This window comes from Paroedura picta, chromosome 8, assembly GCF_049243985.1.
Source record: "Paroedura picta isolate Pp20150507F chromosome 8, Ppicta_v3.0, whole genome shotgun sequence".
In the NCBI taxonomy this organism is placed as follows: domain Eukaryota; kingdom Metazoa; phylum Chordata; class Lepidosauria; order Squamata; family Gekkonidae; genus Paroedura; species Paroedura picta.
This window is the reverse complement of record NC_135376.1, coordinates 4,385,340-4,404,409: the sequence shown is the minus strand read 5'-3', so window position 1 is coordinate 4,404,409 and position 19,070 is coordinate 4,385,340. Positions and strand designations below refer to the sequence as shown.

The window sequence follows — 19,070 nt, the reverse complement described above, 5'->3', positions numbered from 1 at the left end:
AAAAATTTTTTCACAGTCAGAGTAGTTCAGCAGTGGAATAGGCTGCCTAAGGAGGTGGTGAGTTCCCCCTCACTGGCAGTCTTCAAGCAAAGGTTGGATGCACACTTTTCTTGGATGCTTTAGGATGCTTGGGGCTGATCCTGCATTGAGCAGGGGGTTGGACTAGATGGCCTGTATGGCCCCTTCCAACTCTATGATTCTGTGATTCTAAACCTGGCTCTCCCAGAACCTAGCCCCACGCCCTAACCACTATACCGTGCTTCCAAAAACAACCAGGCAGGTGAGCCCTGGTTCAGAGTCTTGACCAGCATGCTCCGTCCACCTTAGGATCCCACATCATGCCTAGCATTTCAGGGGCCTCGGCAAGCAGCATACGAAGAGCGGGGCTCTGGTGATTGTTCCAGGAGTGAGCCTCTGGCTGCAGTTCACTGGAGACATTGAGGCATTGTTTGGCTCTCCTCCGCCGTGGTTTGGTGTGACGCTGGGACCGAGCCGATCGTAGCCTGAGCAAACCTAAAGTCCGCAGCGCCGCGGTTACAAGCGACTTGGCTCCTTCTGCGGTGAAAACTGAGGCCTTGAAAGAGGCGCTTCCACGGTCCTGCCAAGGAACATACTTCGGAAATCTTTTTCCTTTCTCTCTCTCTCTCTCTCTCTTGAAGGTGCCGCGGTTCCAAATGGCAGCCGGCCCGGATGGGAAAAGTCTTCCAAAATTGGTCTCGAAAGCAGATCAAACGGCTGCTGTGATGGCTTCATCTCTGGTCCAAGAATGAGGTGGGCGGTTTCGGGCTCCAACCAGGGAAACCACAGAGCCCTCCCTTCCCAATCGCCAGAAGGGAGGGGATGATTCATTGTTCGGAGGAGGCCTGGCCTGGCCCTGCGTCGGCTGGCTGTCTTCAAGGGCTGGAGGCTTTTGAGAAGGCCCTGTGGAGCCGCTCCAAAAGGCACAGAAACCAAAGTCCTCCCCCCCCCCTACACACACACACACACACACACACACACACACACACTGGAAGTCAATAAAGCCCAGAGGCTCTCCAAGACAAATCTAACTTCTAGTCCCCCGAGCTGGGGTTGATAGTCATCAATCAGCGCATAGAGTCATGCGCAAAACTGTCACAGATCACTTTCTCCATCGAAAACAAATCAGGACCCTATTTTACAACCGTTCTCCTTCCCCCACTCCCCCATGCTTATAGATACTCCATGTCAACAGCTCGAGAAAAAAAAAAAGAACATTAGTGTTTCCCCTGTTATGTCTACAGCAGGATTAGTCAAACTGCAGCCCTCCAGATGTCCATGGACTACAATTCCCATGAGCCCCTGCCAGCATTCGCTGGCAGGGGCTCATGGGAATTGTAGTCCATGGACATCTGGAGGGCCGCAGTTTGACTACCCCTGGTCTACAGTATTTATTTGCTCACCCTGCCCAGTGGGGATCCAGAGCAACATGCATAGTCAGCTCTCCTCCGTATCCTCACAAAAGCCCTGTGAGGTAGGTTAGGATGAGGGCAAGCAATTGGCCCGGGGTCACCTGGCTAGCTCCCATGGCATGGTAGGATTGGAACTTGGGCCCTCCAGACCCTAGTCCGATACTCTTGTCAAGATACCAGACCTCTACACAGTCTCTTGTTCGGACTCTAAACCAGGGGTAGTCAAACTGTGGCCCTCCAAGATGTCCATGGACTACAATTCCCATGAGCCCCTGCCAGCATTCTCGAATGCTGGCAGGGGCTCATGGGAATTGTAGCCCATGGACATCTGGAGGATCACATTGAGTACCCCTGCTCTAAAAAATGCATTCTCAACTAGGGAGGGTTTGTCAACAGCCCCGTGAGATCGGCATGGAGGGACAAGAGGCAGAACTGAACTGAGAAACTGAGAGTTTGGACTCTGAAACCATCTCGGACATTGCCTTGTTAAGCGCCCGCTGGATCGAAAGGGCCATTGTTTGAAAGTATCTAGGATTAGTTATCTAAAGTTATTAGTTTACTCTCACCGTTCTTTACCCTTTGCGGTATAGTCCTGCACGTCCCCTTAATAAATCACGTCCATTATATTTTCATGAGTTCTTGCATTCAGGAAGCTGCAGCCTGCCCTGAACCTAGTATTTTGGTCCACACTGGCTACAGCTATTATTTATTTATCCATTATTTCAATTTATTGCCCGCCACTCCCAGATGGCTCATGGAGGGTTAACACCAGTCTGAATAAAATCCCCAATAAAACTCACCTTAAAACCCCAGACACAAAACACAGAAATCCAAATCACACACCAAGAAAAGATACAGAGGGGAAAAAACCCAATTCCCACCATCAATCCACTCCCCCTCCATTTAGCAATCTCATAAAGTGTGGAGGGCACAGGGGGGCAGATGGAACCCGAAGCCGCCATAAACAAAGCTCTATCTTGAAAGGGGAGCCATACAGATCTTCCTTGGCGGACTGGCCTCAGCCATAGACCTGGTGGAAGAGCTCCATTTTGCAGGCCCTGTGGAATGCCGAAAGCTCCCGCAGGGCCCGAAATTCCTCCAGGAGCTGATTCCACCAGGTAGGGGCCAGGACCAAAAACGCCCAGGCCCTAGTTGAGTCCAGATGCACTTCCCTTGGGCCCGGAAGTAACGTGTTTTAGGACTCCTTGGGGCTACCAAAGTAACATGTTTTGGGACTCACCTTACATGGGTGACTTCTTGATTCGAATTGGAGGTTTGGTCCCTTGGTCTTTAGCTGTGTGGGAAGCCGAGGGGATGGGCTGCAACGATACCCTGAGATCTGTTGACTCACACTTTGGCCTTCTTTGTTTCCCCCTGCACTATGCAGGACACTCACAACCCTATTGCTCATCCACTGGAACCTGCCACCCCCTTGAACCTTCACAGAATCAGCCTCTGTTTAAAAATCTCCAAAGACGGAGAACCCACCAAAGATGGAGAACTCCCGAGGAAGCCTGTTCCACTGAGGAACCGCTCTGACTGTCAGGAACTTCTCCCGGAGGTTTAGATGGAATTCCTTTTGAATTAATTTCATCCCACTGGTTCTCGTCCGTCCCTCCAGGGCAAGACAGAACAACTCTGCTCCATCCTCCATATGGCAGCCTTTTAAATACTTGAAGATGGTTCTCAGATCCCCTCTCAGTCGCCTCCTCTCCAGGCTAAACAGACTAAATTCCCCCAACCTTTCCTTTCCTGTGAGCTGACATACGAAGGGCACGAGGGAGTAGCAACGAGGAAGAAATCTGAGCCATCCCACAGAAGCAAGCCTCGAAGGACAGAGTCAGAAACCTGGTCGGGGAAACTCCAAGAAAGGGGGCAACATCACCCAGTTGTGCTCGATCAAAACAAAGATGTGGGCCAAATGAACCTGAAAAAGGCACGAGAACATCCCGAGTAATTTAAGGACAGGACATTCCTGCTTCTTTCGGAGGCAGAGGACAAAAGCTGGGTGGAACCCGCAAGCTCAGAAACCAGGTCATGGGGCCAATTAACCAGGCGGGCAACAAGCCAAAATGGGGAAGCCAAAGCAGAGATGGAGCTTTTCTAAACACCTGCAAACATTGTTGCCACGTCCTCCCCGAACTCCTGATGAACATTCATCGCCAGCCTGCCGGGGACACGGCACTGCCAAGTAGCCGCCGGCATACATAACCTCCTGCTTGGGGACCCAAACACCTGGTACGCTGGGGGTAGATAAAGTGTGCGACACAGGATTGGGACAACTTATCCATCACAAGCGCCGCCCTGGATTTGGAAAACACCTCTGCTCAGAAGATGGAGAGTCCCGGCACGGATTTCAAAGAGGACGCACGAGAAAAATAAATCAACGGGTCATTCTGCACATGTGGGCACCTGTGGACAGCCTGGCTCTTGTTGAGGCAAGCTTGACATCTTTGCTCAATGCAGGATCAGGCTATAGCAGCCTTTCTCGATTTTTTGACCACAGAGGAACCCCTGAAACATTCTTCAGGCTTCAAGAAACCCCAGCAGCAGCCCAATTGTGGAAAATACGGGGCCCCTCCCCTTTTTTCCTGGTATTTAGCTGGTATCTTTCTACACATAGTTTAAAGCCATTTCTGTGACTCCTCACCTCTGCTGCCGACAGGAACCGCTCCCTGCCCTCCTCCAAGTGACAAACTTTCAAATACTTAAAGAGGGCTATCATGTCCCCTCTCCACCTCCTCCTCTCCAGGCGGAACATTCCCAAGTCCCTCAACCTATCTTCATAGGGCTTGGTCCCTTGGCCCCAGATCTTCCTCGTCGCTCTCCTCTGCCCCCTCTCAATTTTGTCCACGTCCTTTTCAAACTGTTGCCAGCCTGTTTGTATCTTGAGTAAAAGACAACAGCAATAATTGGGTTTCCCTATGTGCTTCACCTCATGAGTAGGAAGGACTCCCTGGAGAAGAGCCTAATGCTGGGAGCGATCGAGGGCAAAAGAAGAAGGGGACGACAGAGAATGAGGTGGCTGGATGGAGTCACTGAAGCAGTCGGTGCAAACTTAAATGGACTCCGGGGAATGGTAGAGGACAGGAAGGCCCGGAGGACCATTGTCCATGGGGTCGCGATGGGTCGGACACGACTTCGCAACTAACAACAACAACAATGCGCTTCATAACTGGATGTCACGGGCCAGCCTCAGGTCAGTGATGACTCCTCAGGAGAGCCAAGCAACAAGACCTCAGCACAGGCAGGATCACAACAGGGCAAGACAGAAGGGCAGGTTGTTCCAAGATGCGCTGCTGGAAGCCCCTGCGGAAGCATGCCGACCGTGCACTCCGGCCTGGGACCAGCGCTTCAGGCTGACAGCTCTTCAGAGACATATGCAGAACAACACGGGCAGCGTTGGAGAGGTGATCTGCAGACTAAAAGGCGTGGTGCACGGTTACTGGCCCGTCGCCATCTGCTCAAGATGGATGAGTCTTCCCCGGATGAGAGCTACTGCTGGTGAGGGGAACTACTTAAAGGCAGCCAGGATGGCAGCTAGACGTGGATCCAGAGGTGCTAAGAGGACAGAACAGCAAATGAGGTTTTACGAATGAAAGTGCAATGTGCCGAACACAGAAAAGAAGAAGAGTCCTGACTTCATATTTACAACTGGATGCAACTATGCAAGAAAAAAGATCTTGGGAGTCACAGAGCAGGTAAACATTAAGTCCCGTTTTATTGAATTGGGCTTACTCCCAGGAAAGTGGCTTTCGGATTGCAGCCACGGTAGACTTAAAGCATCTTTGGCAGTCGTGAAAAACAGTAAACTCAGTTTTCAGAATGATTACAAGACAAGATGGACAAAACAAAAGGTAGCTAGTACTTTTGCAGTAATTTCAGAAAAGCTGCCATACAGAAACTGGCAGACAAAATAATGGAGTTGTTGAACTTGCCCCATGAGACAAGAGTGGGCTTTTATTCGATTATGATTAGATTAGATTTCTTTCCTGCCTTCAACCGTCAGGTCCTCGAAGGACCTTCTATTTAAAATACAATGTGATGATCCTTCCCTCCCCTTTTCCATTTAGAGGAGAGAAAAAGAGGCGAGATGCAGAATACACGTTTATAAAATTTCCAAGGCTGTCATTTTTCTCTCCTTTTCATAAACTAGAAGTTGATAGACGATGCATTCAGCACAGGCAAACGCACACAATCCTTCGGGCAACAGGGAGTTAACGAGTGGAATTCACTTCTCCAAGCTAAAACAGCCATTCATTTAAATGGCTGACGGGACCTTTTAATAACAGGCCTCTCCAGGTAGATACAGATATAGATTACCTTTAATGGCAGAAAAGGCCTCTCTAGGTAGTATTCAGCACTAGATGCTGCTGAAAAATAACTGAATTATCCCCTATGGCTTTTCTGTACAGATAACATGTTGAACTGTGCAAAATTACACGGGTTACTGAAGCTTCTGATTTATACCACTGCCAAGAGCTAACTGTAAGTGGTATCTGACTTTGTAATTTTTCCCACTGCTTAATGCAGCCCTTTCTCAACTTTTTTACAGTTGAGAAACCCCTGAAACGTTCTTCAGGCTTTGAGAAACCCCAGAAGTGGTGAGATTGGTCAGAATACGGTTGGAAAGCAGAGCTGTGAACATCCCCACCTGGAGCCCCACCTCTCCCCACCAACTCCAGGCCCATCATTGGCCAATTCTTTTTTTTGGGGGGGGGGACGACACATGGGTCGACATGACCATATAGCAGCTGTTCTCAACATTTTTACCATTGTGAAACCCCTGTAACGTTCTTCAGGCTTCGAGAAACCCTAGAAGTGGAGCGACCGTGCAGAATATGGGTGGGAAGCAGAGCTGTGTATATGCTCACCTGGGGTCCCTTCCCTTCCCACCCCATCCAGGCCCATCCCTGGAGAGGAGAAGAAACAGGATGACATGAATGGTCATCTCACCAGACCGATGTTTAACAAACTGAAACCCTTCTGGGGCCGTCATGAAACCCCAAGGTTTCCATAAACCCCGGTTGAGGAAGCCTGGCTCAGTGTCACGTCCATTCTGATGCTACGCTACTTTTGCGCTTCTGGTGGGTTCCAGACTTCTACAGTCCTTAATTCTACTGCAGCGTTTACTGAATGTTCCATTTTGTGGATTACATCGACTCAATTGGAGAGCCAGTTTGGTGTCGTGGTTAGGAGTACGGGCTTCTAATCTGGCATGCCGGGTTCGATTCTGCACTCCCCCACATGCAGCCAGCTGGGTGACCTTGGGCTCGCCACGGCACTGAGAAAACTGCTCTGACCGAGCAGTGACATCAGGGCTCTCTCAGCCTCACCCACCCCACTGGGTGTCTGTTGTGGGGAGAGGAAAGGGAAGGTGACTGTAAGCCGCTTTGAACCTCCTTTGGGTAGGGAAAAGCGGCATATAAAAACCAACTCTTCTTCTTCTTCAATCTACCTACTCCACCTTCAGTCCCCGTGAGAAAGGCAGACTAGAAGTGCCATGAATTTTTACAAAAATTGTTTATAAGTTTATAACTGATAGTTTTGGGGTGTAGAGAGCAGCAAGATCAAGATTGTTCATGCCATGGTCTTCCCCGTTGCTATGTGTGGGTGTGAAAGCTGGACAATGAAGCAGGCTGATGGGAAGTGGATTAGCTTGGAACAGGGGTAGTCAAACTGCGGCCCTCCAGATGTCCATGGACTACAATTCCCAGGAGCCCTTGCCAGCATTCGCCAGCGAATGCTGGCAAGGGCTCCGGGGAATTGTAGTCCATGGACATCTGGAGGGCCGCAGTTTGATTACCCCTGGTTTGGAACGTGGGGTTGGGGGAACGTTTTATGGACATGGAAGGCCAACCAAGAGACCTATAAGGGGCTTCAAGATCAATCAAGCCTGAATTCTACCCTAGGAGCAAAAATGACTGTACAGAGGCCAGTGTACTTTGGTTACATGATGAGGACACAAAAGCCTGACTGAAAAAGACTGCACTGCTAGAGAAAGACCCTCGGAAGAGAGGAAGTTCCAACAGGAGATGGGTTGACTCATTAATGGAAGCTGTGGCCCTCAGTTTGCCAAACCTGAACAGGATTGTTAATGGGACGTTCCGGAGGCCATTAACTCATAGAGACGCCACCGTTCAGGAGAGACTTAATGACCTCAACATACTTGATCTGGAAACTATAACTGGTCCAAAACGGAGCGGCCAGGGTCCTCACAGCAACACCGTGGAGGGCCCATTCTCCATCAACTACAGTGGTTGCCAGTTGAATTCCGGATCAGGCTAAAGGTTCTGGTAATCACCAAGAAGCCACTGTGGCCTTATCAGGGACTTTGGTTCAGGTGACGAGCCAGGTTGGTCTGAAGCAGCAGAACAATGCTTGAGACCCAGAGCACCTTGAAGACCAACAAAGTTTTACGCAAGGTATGAACTTTCAAGACTCTGATCGCCATCTTCGAGTATTTAAAAGGGTGCAGAGTTGTTCTCTCTTGCACCGGAAGCACGGCCTAGAACCAACGGGATGAAATTAATCCAAAGGAAATTCCATCTAAACATCCAGAAGAAGTTCCTGACAGTCAGAGCGGTTTCTCAGTGGAACAGGCTTCCTCGGGAGGTGGTGGGTTCTCCATCTTTGGAGATTTTTAAACAGAGGCTGGAGAGCCATCTGACAGAGAGGCTGATTCTGTGAAGATTCAAGGGGGTGGCAGGTGACAGTGGATGAGCGAGAGGGTGGTGAGTGTCCTGCATAGTGCAGGGGGTTGGACTAGATGACCCAGGAGGTCCCTTCCAACTCTATGATTCTTGTTGATGTTGTTATGTGCGAAGTCGTGTCCAACTCATCGCGACCCCATGGACAATGATCCTCCAGGCCTTCCTGTCCTCTACCATTCCCCGGAGTCCATTAGTGATTCTATGATTCTATGATTCCATGAACCTGCTCCTTGCCAGTGAGTGAAAGACGGAAAAGCGGCGCACACGGATGGGGAAGTGCCACTGAAATGGTTTGCCATAACCAGATTCCCACCAACTGTTCAACTCACAAAATATGCTCTTGTGTACAGCAGGGTGGCCAAACTGTGGCTCTCCAGATGTCCACGGCCTACAATTCCCATGAATCCCTGCCAGCGTGTTTTTAAAAACTGCTCCTCCCTCTACCCTCAGCCAATCTATTCACTGCTCTTAAGGGAGAAACTATCCGGCCCCAAGCCAATGGCAGAGATGCCAAACAGAGGCTTGGAGCTGTTAGCCGTTGTGATGCGGCAAATAAACACACCAAATCATGTGAAAGAAAGCACAGAGAAGGACTCTAAAGCACACGAGCTCACTTCCAGGATGGGCAGCAGATTCACGGCTGATTTACCGTTCTGTGACCCAGCACAACATTGCCCCATCTTGCGTGCTGCCTATCATCCTGCCAGCTGCAGCTCTGAACCTCCTTCTTCTTCTTTTTCTTGGACGGGTCTCCTTTCTCAGGCTACGTCATTGATTCATGTGTCACCCTTGCGGGAATGAAGTGAAATGGGATAGGCCCGTGCATGCTACTCTGTGCTCCTTGGAGCAAGGGTGGAGAGCAACAACCTCCCGAGAGAGCGCGGCCGAGAAACTAAAGGCTAACCCAAGCCACCCAGAGAAGTGTGGAGATTTGAACTCGGGCCTCCTTGAGTCAAGCCAAGCATTCTAGCCTCTGTACCTAGGGCTGCCGGTTCTGGGCTAGGAAAGTTCTAGTGATCTGGGATCAGAGCCCGGAGAAGGTGGAGTTTGGGGACTGCAAGGATGTGCTGTTGTGTAGGGCATTGTGTAGGGCTACACCGTGGTACCCACAGACATTTCTCCTGGCGCCTGGCAAGCTGCTTTAGAATGTGGATGGTCTCTGGCGGGGCTTTTATATGGGAATGTTGCTGTTGTTAGGGGCGGTCGTTTCTGACCCATCGCGACCCCATGGACAGTGATCCTCCAGGCCTTCCTGTCCTCTACCATTCCCCGGAGTCCATTTAAGCTTGCACCTACTGCTTCAGTGACTCCATCCAGCCACCTCGTTCTCTGTCGTCCCCTTCTTCTTTTGCCCTCCATCGCTCCCAGCATTAGGCTCTTCTCCAGGGAGCCCTTCCTTCTCATGAGGTGGCCAAAGTATTTGAGTTTCATCTACAGGATCTGGCCTTCGAAGGAGCAGTCAGGGCTGATCTCCTCTAGGACTGACCGGTTTGTTCGCCTTGCAGTCCAAGGGACTCGCAAGAGTCTTCTCCAGCACCAGAGTTCAAAGGCCTCAATTCTTTGACGCTCGGCCTTCCTTATGGCCTTGACTAAATGCACTTTTGTTGGCAGGGTGATGTCTCTGCTTTTTAGGATGCTGTTTAGATTTGCCATAGCTTTCCTCCCTAGGAGCAAGCATCTTTTAATTTCTTTGCTGCAGTCTCCCATCTGCAGTGATCTTGGAGCCCAGGAAAATAAAATCTGTCACTATCTCCATTTCTTCCCCATCTATTTGCCAGGAATTGAGAAGGAATAGAGAGATTCATACAAGTCTTTCAGCTGTTACCAGCTGCGAGGAGTAAAGGAAACCTCCACATTTAGAGGCACTAAACCTCTGAATCCTAGAACCAGGAGGCAAAATCAGAGGAAGGTCTCAGCTATTATGCCCTGTTGTTGGCCCTCCAGAGGAATTGGCTGGCCAGTACGTGAAACAGGATGCTGGACTACATGGATACTGGTTTGATCCAGTGGTGTTCTTACAAATGCTTTGGCATCTCTGCACTGTTGCTGGCCCTCCAGAGAAACTAACTGCCCACAGCGTGAGACAGGAGGCTGGACTAGATGGACCCTCACTGGTCTGACCCAGCAGGGCTCTTCTGATGTTTCTATGAAGGCTTTGGCCTCTCTGCCCTGCTGCTGGACCTCCAGAGAAACTGGTTGGCCACAGTGTGAGACAGGAGGCTGGACTGGATGGACCCCTGGTCTGACCCAGCAGGGCTCTTCTGAGGTTCTCATGAAGGCCTCGGCCTCTCTGCCCTGTGGCTGGCCCACCAGAGGAACTGGTTGGCCACAGCATGGGACCATCTTGTAATACATATACTACTGAAAGATTGTATAGATCAGGGGTGGTCAACCTGTGGTCCTTCAGATGTTCGTGGACTACAATTCCCATGAGCCCCTGCCAGCTCGTAGGGGCTCATGGGAATTGTAGTCCATGAACATCTGGGGGACCACAGGTTGACCACCCCTGGTATAGATCATTTAATTGTACTCTTCTGGCGCTACTATTTTATTCTTTATTCTTTATTATAATGCCAATAAAGTTATTCTCTCTCTCTCTCTCTCTCTCTTTCTGTATGTATGTATGTATATATAGTCATATCACCAGATAAATGTTTAACAAATGTTTAAAAATATATGAAAAACAAATTGATTCCCACCCATTCAGGAAACCTTCTGGGACCCTCGAGCTTCCCAGTGAATCTTGGCAAACCCGCAGCCCCCCTCCTTTGTAAAGCGGGGAAACCTGCAGCAGCTCCCCTGACCCTCTTCAAGAAACCACAGGAAATGCTGCCGATCTTTGCCTTGGGATAAATTCAGGTCAAGATATTTGCACTTCTTCTGCCCAGTCCCTCCCCTCTTTGTCTTTATCAAGCCATTTTCTGTTTTCATGTTGATCCTCAGTAGACACACAGCCAACTCTCCTCCAGAGCTGGGGCCGAACAGTATTCCAGGAACCGGTGTTTCCATTGTCATGCAGAGAGAAACAGGCAGGCTCCCCTTTGAATGGAGAAAGGGACCTCTGGGCCCAGGCCTTCTGGAAGGCCTTCCATAATTACCCATACACTGGCCATTATTACACTGATGAACCTTCCCACTGCAATCACACATATTTAGACCCTGAATGAAACTGAGTTAGTTTTAAAGGTGCATTGAACTCCAACTTTGTTCTATTACAGGGGTAGTCAAACTGCGGCCCTCCAGATGTCCATGGACTATAATTCCCAGCGAATGCTGGCAGGGGCTCCTGGGAAATGTAGTCCATGGACATCTGGAGGGCCGCAGTTTGACTACCCCTGTTCTATTACATCAGGCCAACACGGTGACCCACTAGAAGCTAATGGATCTGAAGACATCAGCAGTGACTCACGAAAGCTCACCTACTTTGTGGCAGAACAAAGATTGAATTCAGTGACACCTTTAAGACCAACAAAGTTTTATTTAAGGTATATATAAGCTTCGACACCAGGCTTTGTGCTGCTATTTCAAACCAACACAGCCAGAAAACTGAACAAATTCTGTTGTTTTTGTTTAGGTGCTATGGGACTTGCTCTTTCCTAACGAATCTTCGAAGAATCTTCGAATCTTTGAACTCTGGTGCTGGAGAAGACTCTTGCGAGTCCCTTGGACTGCAAGGCGAACAAACCGGTCAGTCCTAGAGGAGATCAGCCCTGACTGCTCTTTAGAAGGCCAGATCCTGAAGATGAAACTCAAATACTTTGGCCACCTCATGAGAAGGAAGGACTCCCTGGAGAAGAGCCTAATGCTGGGAGCGATCGAGGGCAAAAGAAGAAGGGGACGACAGAGAATGAGGTGGATGGATGGAGTCGCTGAAGCAGTCGGTGCAAACTTAAAAGGACTCCAGGGAATGGTAGAGGACAGGAAGGCCTGGAGGATCATTGTCCATGGGGTCGCGATGGGTCGGACACGACTTTGCACATAACAAACAAACAAAACGAATCTTCAAAAAGGCAATTCGCACATGGATGATATTAAATAATCTAACCATGGCAAATAACTATAAATGATTTTTTTGTTTACCCTGGATCTAAGAGGCCTGGGTTCCAGTACCAATTCTGCCAGGGATACAGACTGGGCTGCTAGCTCCAGATTGGGAAACTCATGAAGATTTCCTGGTGGAGTCTGAAGAGGGCAGGGTTTGGGGAAAGCAGAGTCATCATCTGAATACAATACCATGGGGTCTGCCTACCAAAGCAGTCATTTTCTCCAGGGAGACAGAGTTTACCTGGAGTTCTGGAGTCACCTGGAGTGTCTGGAGTTCACCTGTAATTCTGGGAAATCTCCAGATCCCATCTAGAGGTTGACAAACCATCTTCTCCTGTCCAGATTTATAATTAACAATAATCTGAAAGCCGGAGATGGTAAAGATGAACTCGTATCACCATTGCGAGAATAAAAAAGATACACAGCTTAGCTGCCTTCATCTGAATATATATTTGGTTCCCTGTTTCCAGAAGCTGTTCCACAGCTAATGAATTACCAGATCTCTATTTTTTAATTTTTGCATCGTTCCTCTTTCTTACTGGGACTCAATCGGGATTACGCGTTACCTATGCCCTAGTGACGTATTTCAGGAAATAACACGATTAAGGAAAAATCCAAGGATAGACAGCTATTTCTATTACAGCTATTATATGCTCAAGATCGACATTTTGGATTACCTTCCGCATGCACAATCTGATGTTTTGGCTCAAAATAATCACTGTTATTTCATTACGTTCACATACATACACTATTTGTGAGTGCCACTATTCCATTACGAAGATCAGAAGCAAACATTCAATCCTTTTATGCTGGGGGGGGGGGTAGATTTGTCATGGTTAGCCTTTCTCGACTTTTTTATCATTGAGAACCCCCTGAAACATTCTGCAGCTTGAAGAAACCCCAAGAGTGCAATTGTGCAGATTATGGTGGGGAAGCAGAGCTATGGACATGCCCACCTTGGACTCATCCCCTTCCCACCCCCTCCAGGCCCATCATCGGCCACTGGGGGGACTGACATGACCATCTATCAGTGGTTCTCAGCCTTCCTCATGCCGCAACCCTTTAATGCAGTTCCTCATGCTGGGCTGACCCCAAACCATAAAATTATGCAAGGGTTCTTTCATAGAAATTAAACCGAAACTGACCAATAGCGTGAAGATCCATGGTTCAGGATTGTATACAAATTGTTTTTTTTTTCTGGGGTTTCTCAGTTCAGTTCAGCCTCTTGTCCCACCATGCTGATCTCGCTCTTTTCCGCTGCTCCAGACAGATGAACGCTCTGTCTCAATCTACCCCGCAAGGCTGTTGTATGGATGGTGCCCCCCCCCCAGCCAAGCTGCTTGCCCTACTGCTACTCCTGTGAAAGGGCTGTTCGACCCCCAAAAGGGGTCCTGACCCCCAGGTTGAGAACCACTGCGATATATGGTCATATCACCTGATTAACTTATTTTCCAAAAATATTAAAAACTAATGAACTCCCACTCATTTGGGAAACCCTTCCAGGGCCTTCAACAAACCTCAGTTGAGAAAACTTAGGTCATGACCAACGTGTATTCTAAAAGCCACAATGTTCATAATTGTGGGGAGGGTGAGGCATGGGACGTCTATGATTTCAAACTGGGGCTCAGATACTTGCTCAAACGTGAAATTTGCTGGCCGATTCTTAGTTACTCAGCACATTTGAAATCCTAGCCCATACCCTTAACACAGCCTTCTCCCAACCACCCCCCCAACAATATGAACCTTGTGCCTCGCTGTGTACATTTTGTCCATGGCACTGTATTTTCTGCCCACACAACAGAGTTCTAATGGAACCCATGTCAAATATTTACCTATACGAGACATCCAAGATTGCCTAGCGCAAGGATTTTTTAAAAAAAATAACACACTCTCCTCAACAAAACAGCCACCCCCTCTGCCCGGACGGCAGCGGCTTTTTAACAACACGACAACTATTTAACAACACACAAGGCAGCTACAGCGGCCTAGGAGAGGAAATTCGGGGAAGCCGGAGGGCGGAAAGAAAATACACCGAAGTCAACGGAAACCTAGAATGAAAAATCTACCTTGAGCACCAAACTTCCATAAACATTGGTCAGCATGCACCTCGAGAAAAACTTTCATGCAGCAATATACCGAGGTCTATAATTTCTATGTGGATCAGACAATGATTACATCCCGCTAATTTATAGGGACACGTCGTCTCCCTTGCAGATGCTGAAGCAACCCTCGTTAGGTTCAAGTCAGGCCGTGGGATGCTGTGCAGTCCTGCTGGGAACATGCAACTGAAAGTTGCAGAGACAAGAAATCACAGGATAAAGCCCTCCAAACAAACTGTTTTTACTTGTGGAAATCTGGAGCAAATCTAGAGCATGGCAATATGACCAGCGAGGTCAGGACCGTAAAACAGTTCTGCTGATGGCACCTCACCCACCCTATGTCCCAGTGTGCCTCGAGCCACTGGCCCTTGGGCTATTCAAGTCATCAGCAGCTAGGCCCTGCCAGACCCCTCCTGTTTTACAGGAGGCAGAAATATAGTGAGAGCCAAGTAGTCATTGGAACAGATTCCCAACCAAGGCTCCCCAGCATCATCCTGGTCTGTATCAGCACATGCTGGCAGGGGCTCCTGGGAATTGTAGTCCATGGACATCAGAAGACCCACCATCTGGCCATGCTTGCCCGATTTCCTGCCTGAATGGATGAAGCGTATACGCCTACTTCTGCCTCTAACCACCTCCTCCCTCTCCTGTTGTCCTCAGGGGGGGCCAGCTGACATCACTTCCGGCCTGGTTTGGGGGCTCCTTGAGTCCTGAAAAATATGTCAGGGGCTCCTCTATGGTCAAAAGCAGGGGTAATCAAACTGCGGCCCTCCAGATGTCCATGGACAACAATTCCCAGGAGCCCCTGCCAGCATTCGCCAGCGAATGCTGGCAGGGGCTCCTGGGAATTGTAGTCCATGGACATCTGGAGGGCCGCAGTTTGACTACCCCTGGTCAAAAGGCTGGGGGGGGGGACACCTGCATTACAGTTTGGACTAAGGAATCTGGGCTCACATTTCTGCTCCACCAAGAGGTTGTCCAAATCTGGAGTTGGGCTTGTTGCCTTGCACTTTCCCACCTCACAGGGTTGTTATGCTAAAGTCACAATGGATATGGGAGAGCCAGGGAATAGGTCCTGGAAGGGTGACTGATTTTTTTTATCGTTCGGCTGAGTTACACAGAGGAAGCATGCAATTTGAAATAATATAAAAATACATAGACACAACGGTTATGCAGACAGGTCAGGAAATTCCCCAAAATACAAATAAGGTAACTAAGCTTTCGATCTTCTAAGTCTCAGCTGGGGAGAGTACAAAGCATGCACTCACATCTGCCTTGAAGGTTTAAAAAAAAACCCCACCATGTGTGTTAATCGCCCTCCAGGGGTTCCCCATTGATGCTGACCCCCTGACTGAATGACCTCTCAGCCATCCTATGGCTAGCAGCCTTGCTCAGAGCCTGCAGTTCCTGCACTAAATAGATACCAAACCCCCCAATCAATCAAAACGAACAAGAGCCTCCATCGAGATTTCTGAAGAAATAAGGGAAATCCTCTCCAAGAGAGAATAATGCCAGAGTTTGAATGAGTCTCCTTTGCAGAGTAAAGGTGAAAAGAGGTAGGAGTTCCTCATAATGGGTCTACCTGGCCCAGGTAGGGAAAGGACAGATTGTTCACTGCAAATGAGCAGATGGGGGGAGGCAGCAAGGGCATTTTTTTCTACTGGGGACAGGTAGAAAGAAGCAAGCCTCTGCAACAGAAGAGGGGCCCTTTCCCCGCAGAGACTGCTGCAACAGAACAAAACAAGACAGGATTCTCACAACCCCTTAGACTGGGGGTGGGCAAACTGTGGCTTTCCTGAAGTCTGTGGACTACAATTCCCAGGAGCCCCTGCTAACAATGGCAGGGGCTCATGGGAATTGTAGTCCATGGACCTCTGGAGGTCCACAGTTTGGCAACCCCTGGCATAAACAGACCAACCGGATTTCATTCCTGCAGCAGCACGGGTGGGCTGAAGAAGGGCTATATGGACCCCCCACCCCACCCACTGCATAAAAGGACCCAAAGCAAGAATCCCCATATTGGCAGCTGACGGTTGCCAGCTCCAGGTTGGGAAACATTTGAGGATTGAGGAACTGAGGTACAGTGCCACAGAGCAAGGGTGGCCAAGCTGTAGATCTCCAGATGTCAATGATCTACCATATTATCACAGTATGCAGACATTTGAAGAGCCAAAGGTTGGCCATCCCTGCCATAAAGTCCCCCCTTGAAAGCATCCATATTCTCCAGAGCAACTGATTTCTGTTGTCTGGAAAGGGACTATAATTTGGAAGCAGGAATTTTAAGCCTTTCCTCCCAAGCAGTCCTTTTACACAGGGGAAACTGACCCCAGCGGTCCCGAGATCGGCTGAAATACCAGGGGATTCCCGGGTCCCACCTGGAGTCCAGCATCCCTGACCCCAATGGGGCACCAATCCAAGGAGTCCAGCCTCCCAAGCAGCCATTTTCTTCAGGGGAACCGAGTCTTGTCCTCTGGAGATGAGATAGAATTCCAGGAGATCCCCATTCCCCACCTGGAGGTTGGCATCACTGTTTAGCCTATCCTCCAAAGCTGCCACTTTCTCCCGGAAGGGGGCCTGATCTTTGCAGGCTGGAGATCGGCTGTAATTCCAGGGGGGATCCCCAGGCCCCACCTGGAGGCTGGCACCCGGATGACGCCTACCCTCCAAAGCAGAGGTGGGCAAACTGTGGCCCTCCAGATGTCCATAGACTACAATTCCCATGAGACCCTGCCAGCGAATGCATTTGCTGGCAGGGTCTCAAGGAGAATTGCAGTCCATGGACATCTGGAGGGCCACAGTTTGCCCCCTCCTGCTCCAGAGCATCCCTTTCCCCCAGACGAACTGCTCCCTGCAGTCTGGAGATAAGCTGGAATTCCGGGGGATCCCCAGGCCCCACCTGGAGGCTGGCACCCCAACGAAGCCTACCCTCCCAAGCATCCCTCCCCTCCCCCCCCCCCGGGAGGCCTTTTTGCGCTGATCTCTGCAGCATGGCTAGATTCCCAGGGGATCCCCACCCGCTGCCACCCCCTGGAGTGGTTTAGGGCAGGGGTCGTCAACCTGTGGTCCTCCAGCGTTCGCTGGCAGGGGCTCATGGGGATCGTAGTCCATGGACCTCTGGAGGGCCCCTACCCCTGCTTGAGGGGGCAGAGACCTCCTGGGGAGGGGGAGGGGGAGGGAGGCGGGGCCAGTCTCTTCCAGGGGCGGGGGGGAGGTCTCCCGGCCTCGGCGGGAGACAGCCCCCCATCCCCACCCCACCCCCGGCCTCGATCCGCGGCGACACACACGCACGCACCCGAAGTCGTCGTCCATGGACTTGAAGTAGAACTTGTAGGCGGGCCGGTTGAGGAGGGCCTTGAAGTCGCCCAGCGTGACCCGCTCGGCCGCCACGGGCAGCTTCACCAGGTAGGGCGTCTCCTGCTCGTCCAGGTGGTAGATGATCTTCGTCTCCGCCGCCGGCGCCGCCATCGCCCGCCCCGGACCCCGACGCCGGGCCCCGGCCCTCCTCGCCCGCCGCCTCAGCCGCCTCAGCCCCACCGCGCAAGCTCCGGCCACGGCGGCTGCGGCGACGATGGAGGCGGCCCCAGCCCGGCTCCGCCCCGCCCCGCCCCGCCCACACGGGCCTTTTGTTGGCCCGGCCGCCGCTCACACGTGACGGGGCGACGCGCGTCCTGAGGGGGGGAGGGAGGGAGGGCAAGGCCGCAGAGCTCTCCTCCCCCCAACTCCGATGAAGCCCCCGCCGGGAGGATGGCAGCCCTGGGCCTCGGGGCAGGGAGGGGGGGCTCTGTGGGGGTGCGTAATGAGGAAAGAGCGGCAGCCCCCGCCGGGAGGATGGCACCACTAGTGTGGGGGGTGGGCTGTGTGTGTGTCTCTTGTGTATACGAGGCCCCAGGGAAGCCATTTCCGCCCGGGAACTGACCCCTGTAGCTGTAATGATGGGGGGAGGTCTCCAGGCCCCACCTGGGGAGTGGCATCCGTCGGCGTCAGTGGGGTGCCAGGCCCCACAGCCCACCCTCTGAAGCACCTATTTCCTCCCCGGGGGAAACTGGCCTCTGCAGTCTGGAGCGGTCATTCTGAAGGACCTCCAGGGCCCACCGGGAGGCTGGCATCCCTGGTTACTTCTGTGGGGTGCAAGGCTTGAAAGCATCCCTTTTTTGGGGGGTTGGGGCAGCTAGGTCTGTAGCTTGGGCATGAGTTATAATGGTGAAAGGTCTCCGGATCCCACCAGGAGGCTGGCATCCCTGGAAATCACAGTTGGGGGGGGGGTCCGGTGCTGTAGAGCCCACCCTCCAAAGGAGCCATCTTCTCCAGGGAAACTAACCTCTAGTCTGAAGAGGAGCTGTCATTGCCAGGGGTGCCCAGGTCTCACCTGGAGGTTGGCGTCGCAATAGCCCGCCTGATTGCTGTAGTCCAGAGAAGAGCTGTTTGCTGGCACTGCTATCCTATCCGCTAAAGCATCCATTTTTTAAAGTGGGATTGATATAGTCTGGAGATGGGCAGTAATCCCAGGAGATCCCCCAATCCCACCTGGAGGATGGCATCTCTATGGGGCCTGGAATTCTCCACAAATTACAGCTGCTTTCCAGAATACAAAGATCAGTTTCCCTGGAGGAAATGGCAACTTGGAGGGTGGAGAGCCAGTTTGGTGTAGTGGTTAGGAGTGCGGACTTCTAATCTGGCATGCCGGGTTCGATTCTGCGCCCCCCCCCCCACATGCAGCCAGCTGGGTGACCTTGGGCTCACCAGGGCACTGATAAAATTGTTCTGACTGAGCAGTAATATCAGGG

The 19,070-nt window shown here is 51.0% G+C and overlaps 1 protein-coding gene across 6 annotated transcripts in view; it reads right to left on the bottom strand.

The window, feature by feature from the left end:
• The window catches only part of DVL3 (dishevelled segment polarity protein 3), a 59,282-nt gene extending 41,412 nt beyond the window's left edge, over positions 1–17,870 (bottom strand). For all 6 annotated transcript variants that reach the window (XM_077348131.1, XM_077348134.1, XM_077348133.1 and 3 more), the window contains exon 1: positions 17,579–17,870. In XM_077348131.1, the coding sequence (XP_077204246.1) occupies positions 17,579–17,751 (173 nt within the window). In that variant the 5' untranslated portion in view covers positions 17,752–17,870. The remainder of the gene's footprint in view (positions 1–17,578) is intronic.
• Positions 17,871–19,070: the final 1,200 nt, after the last annotated feature.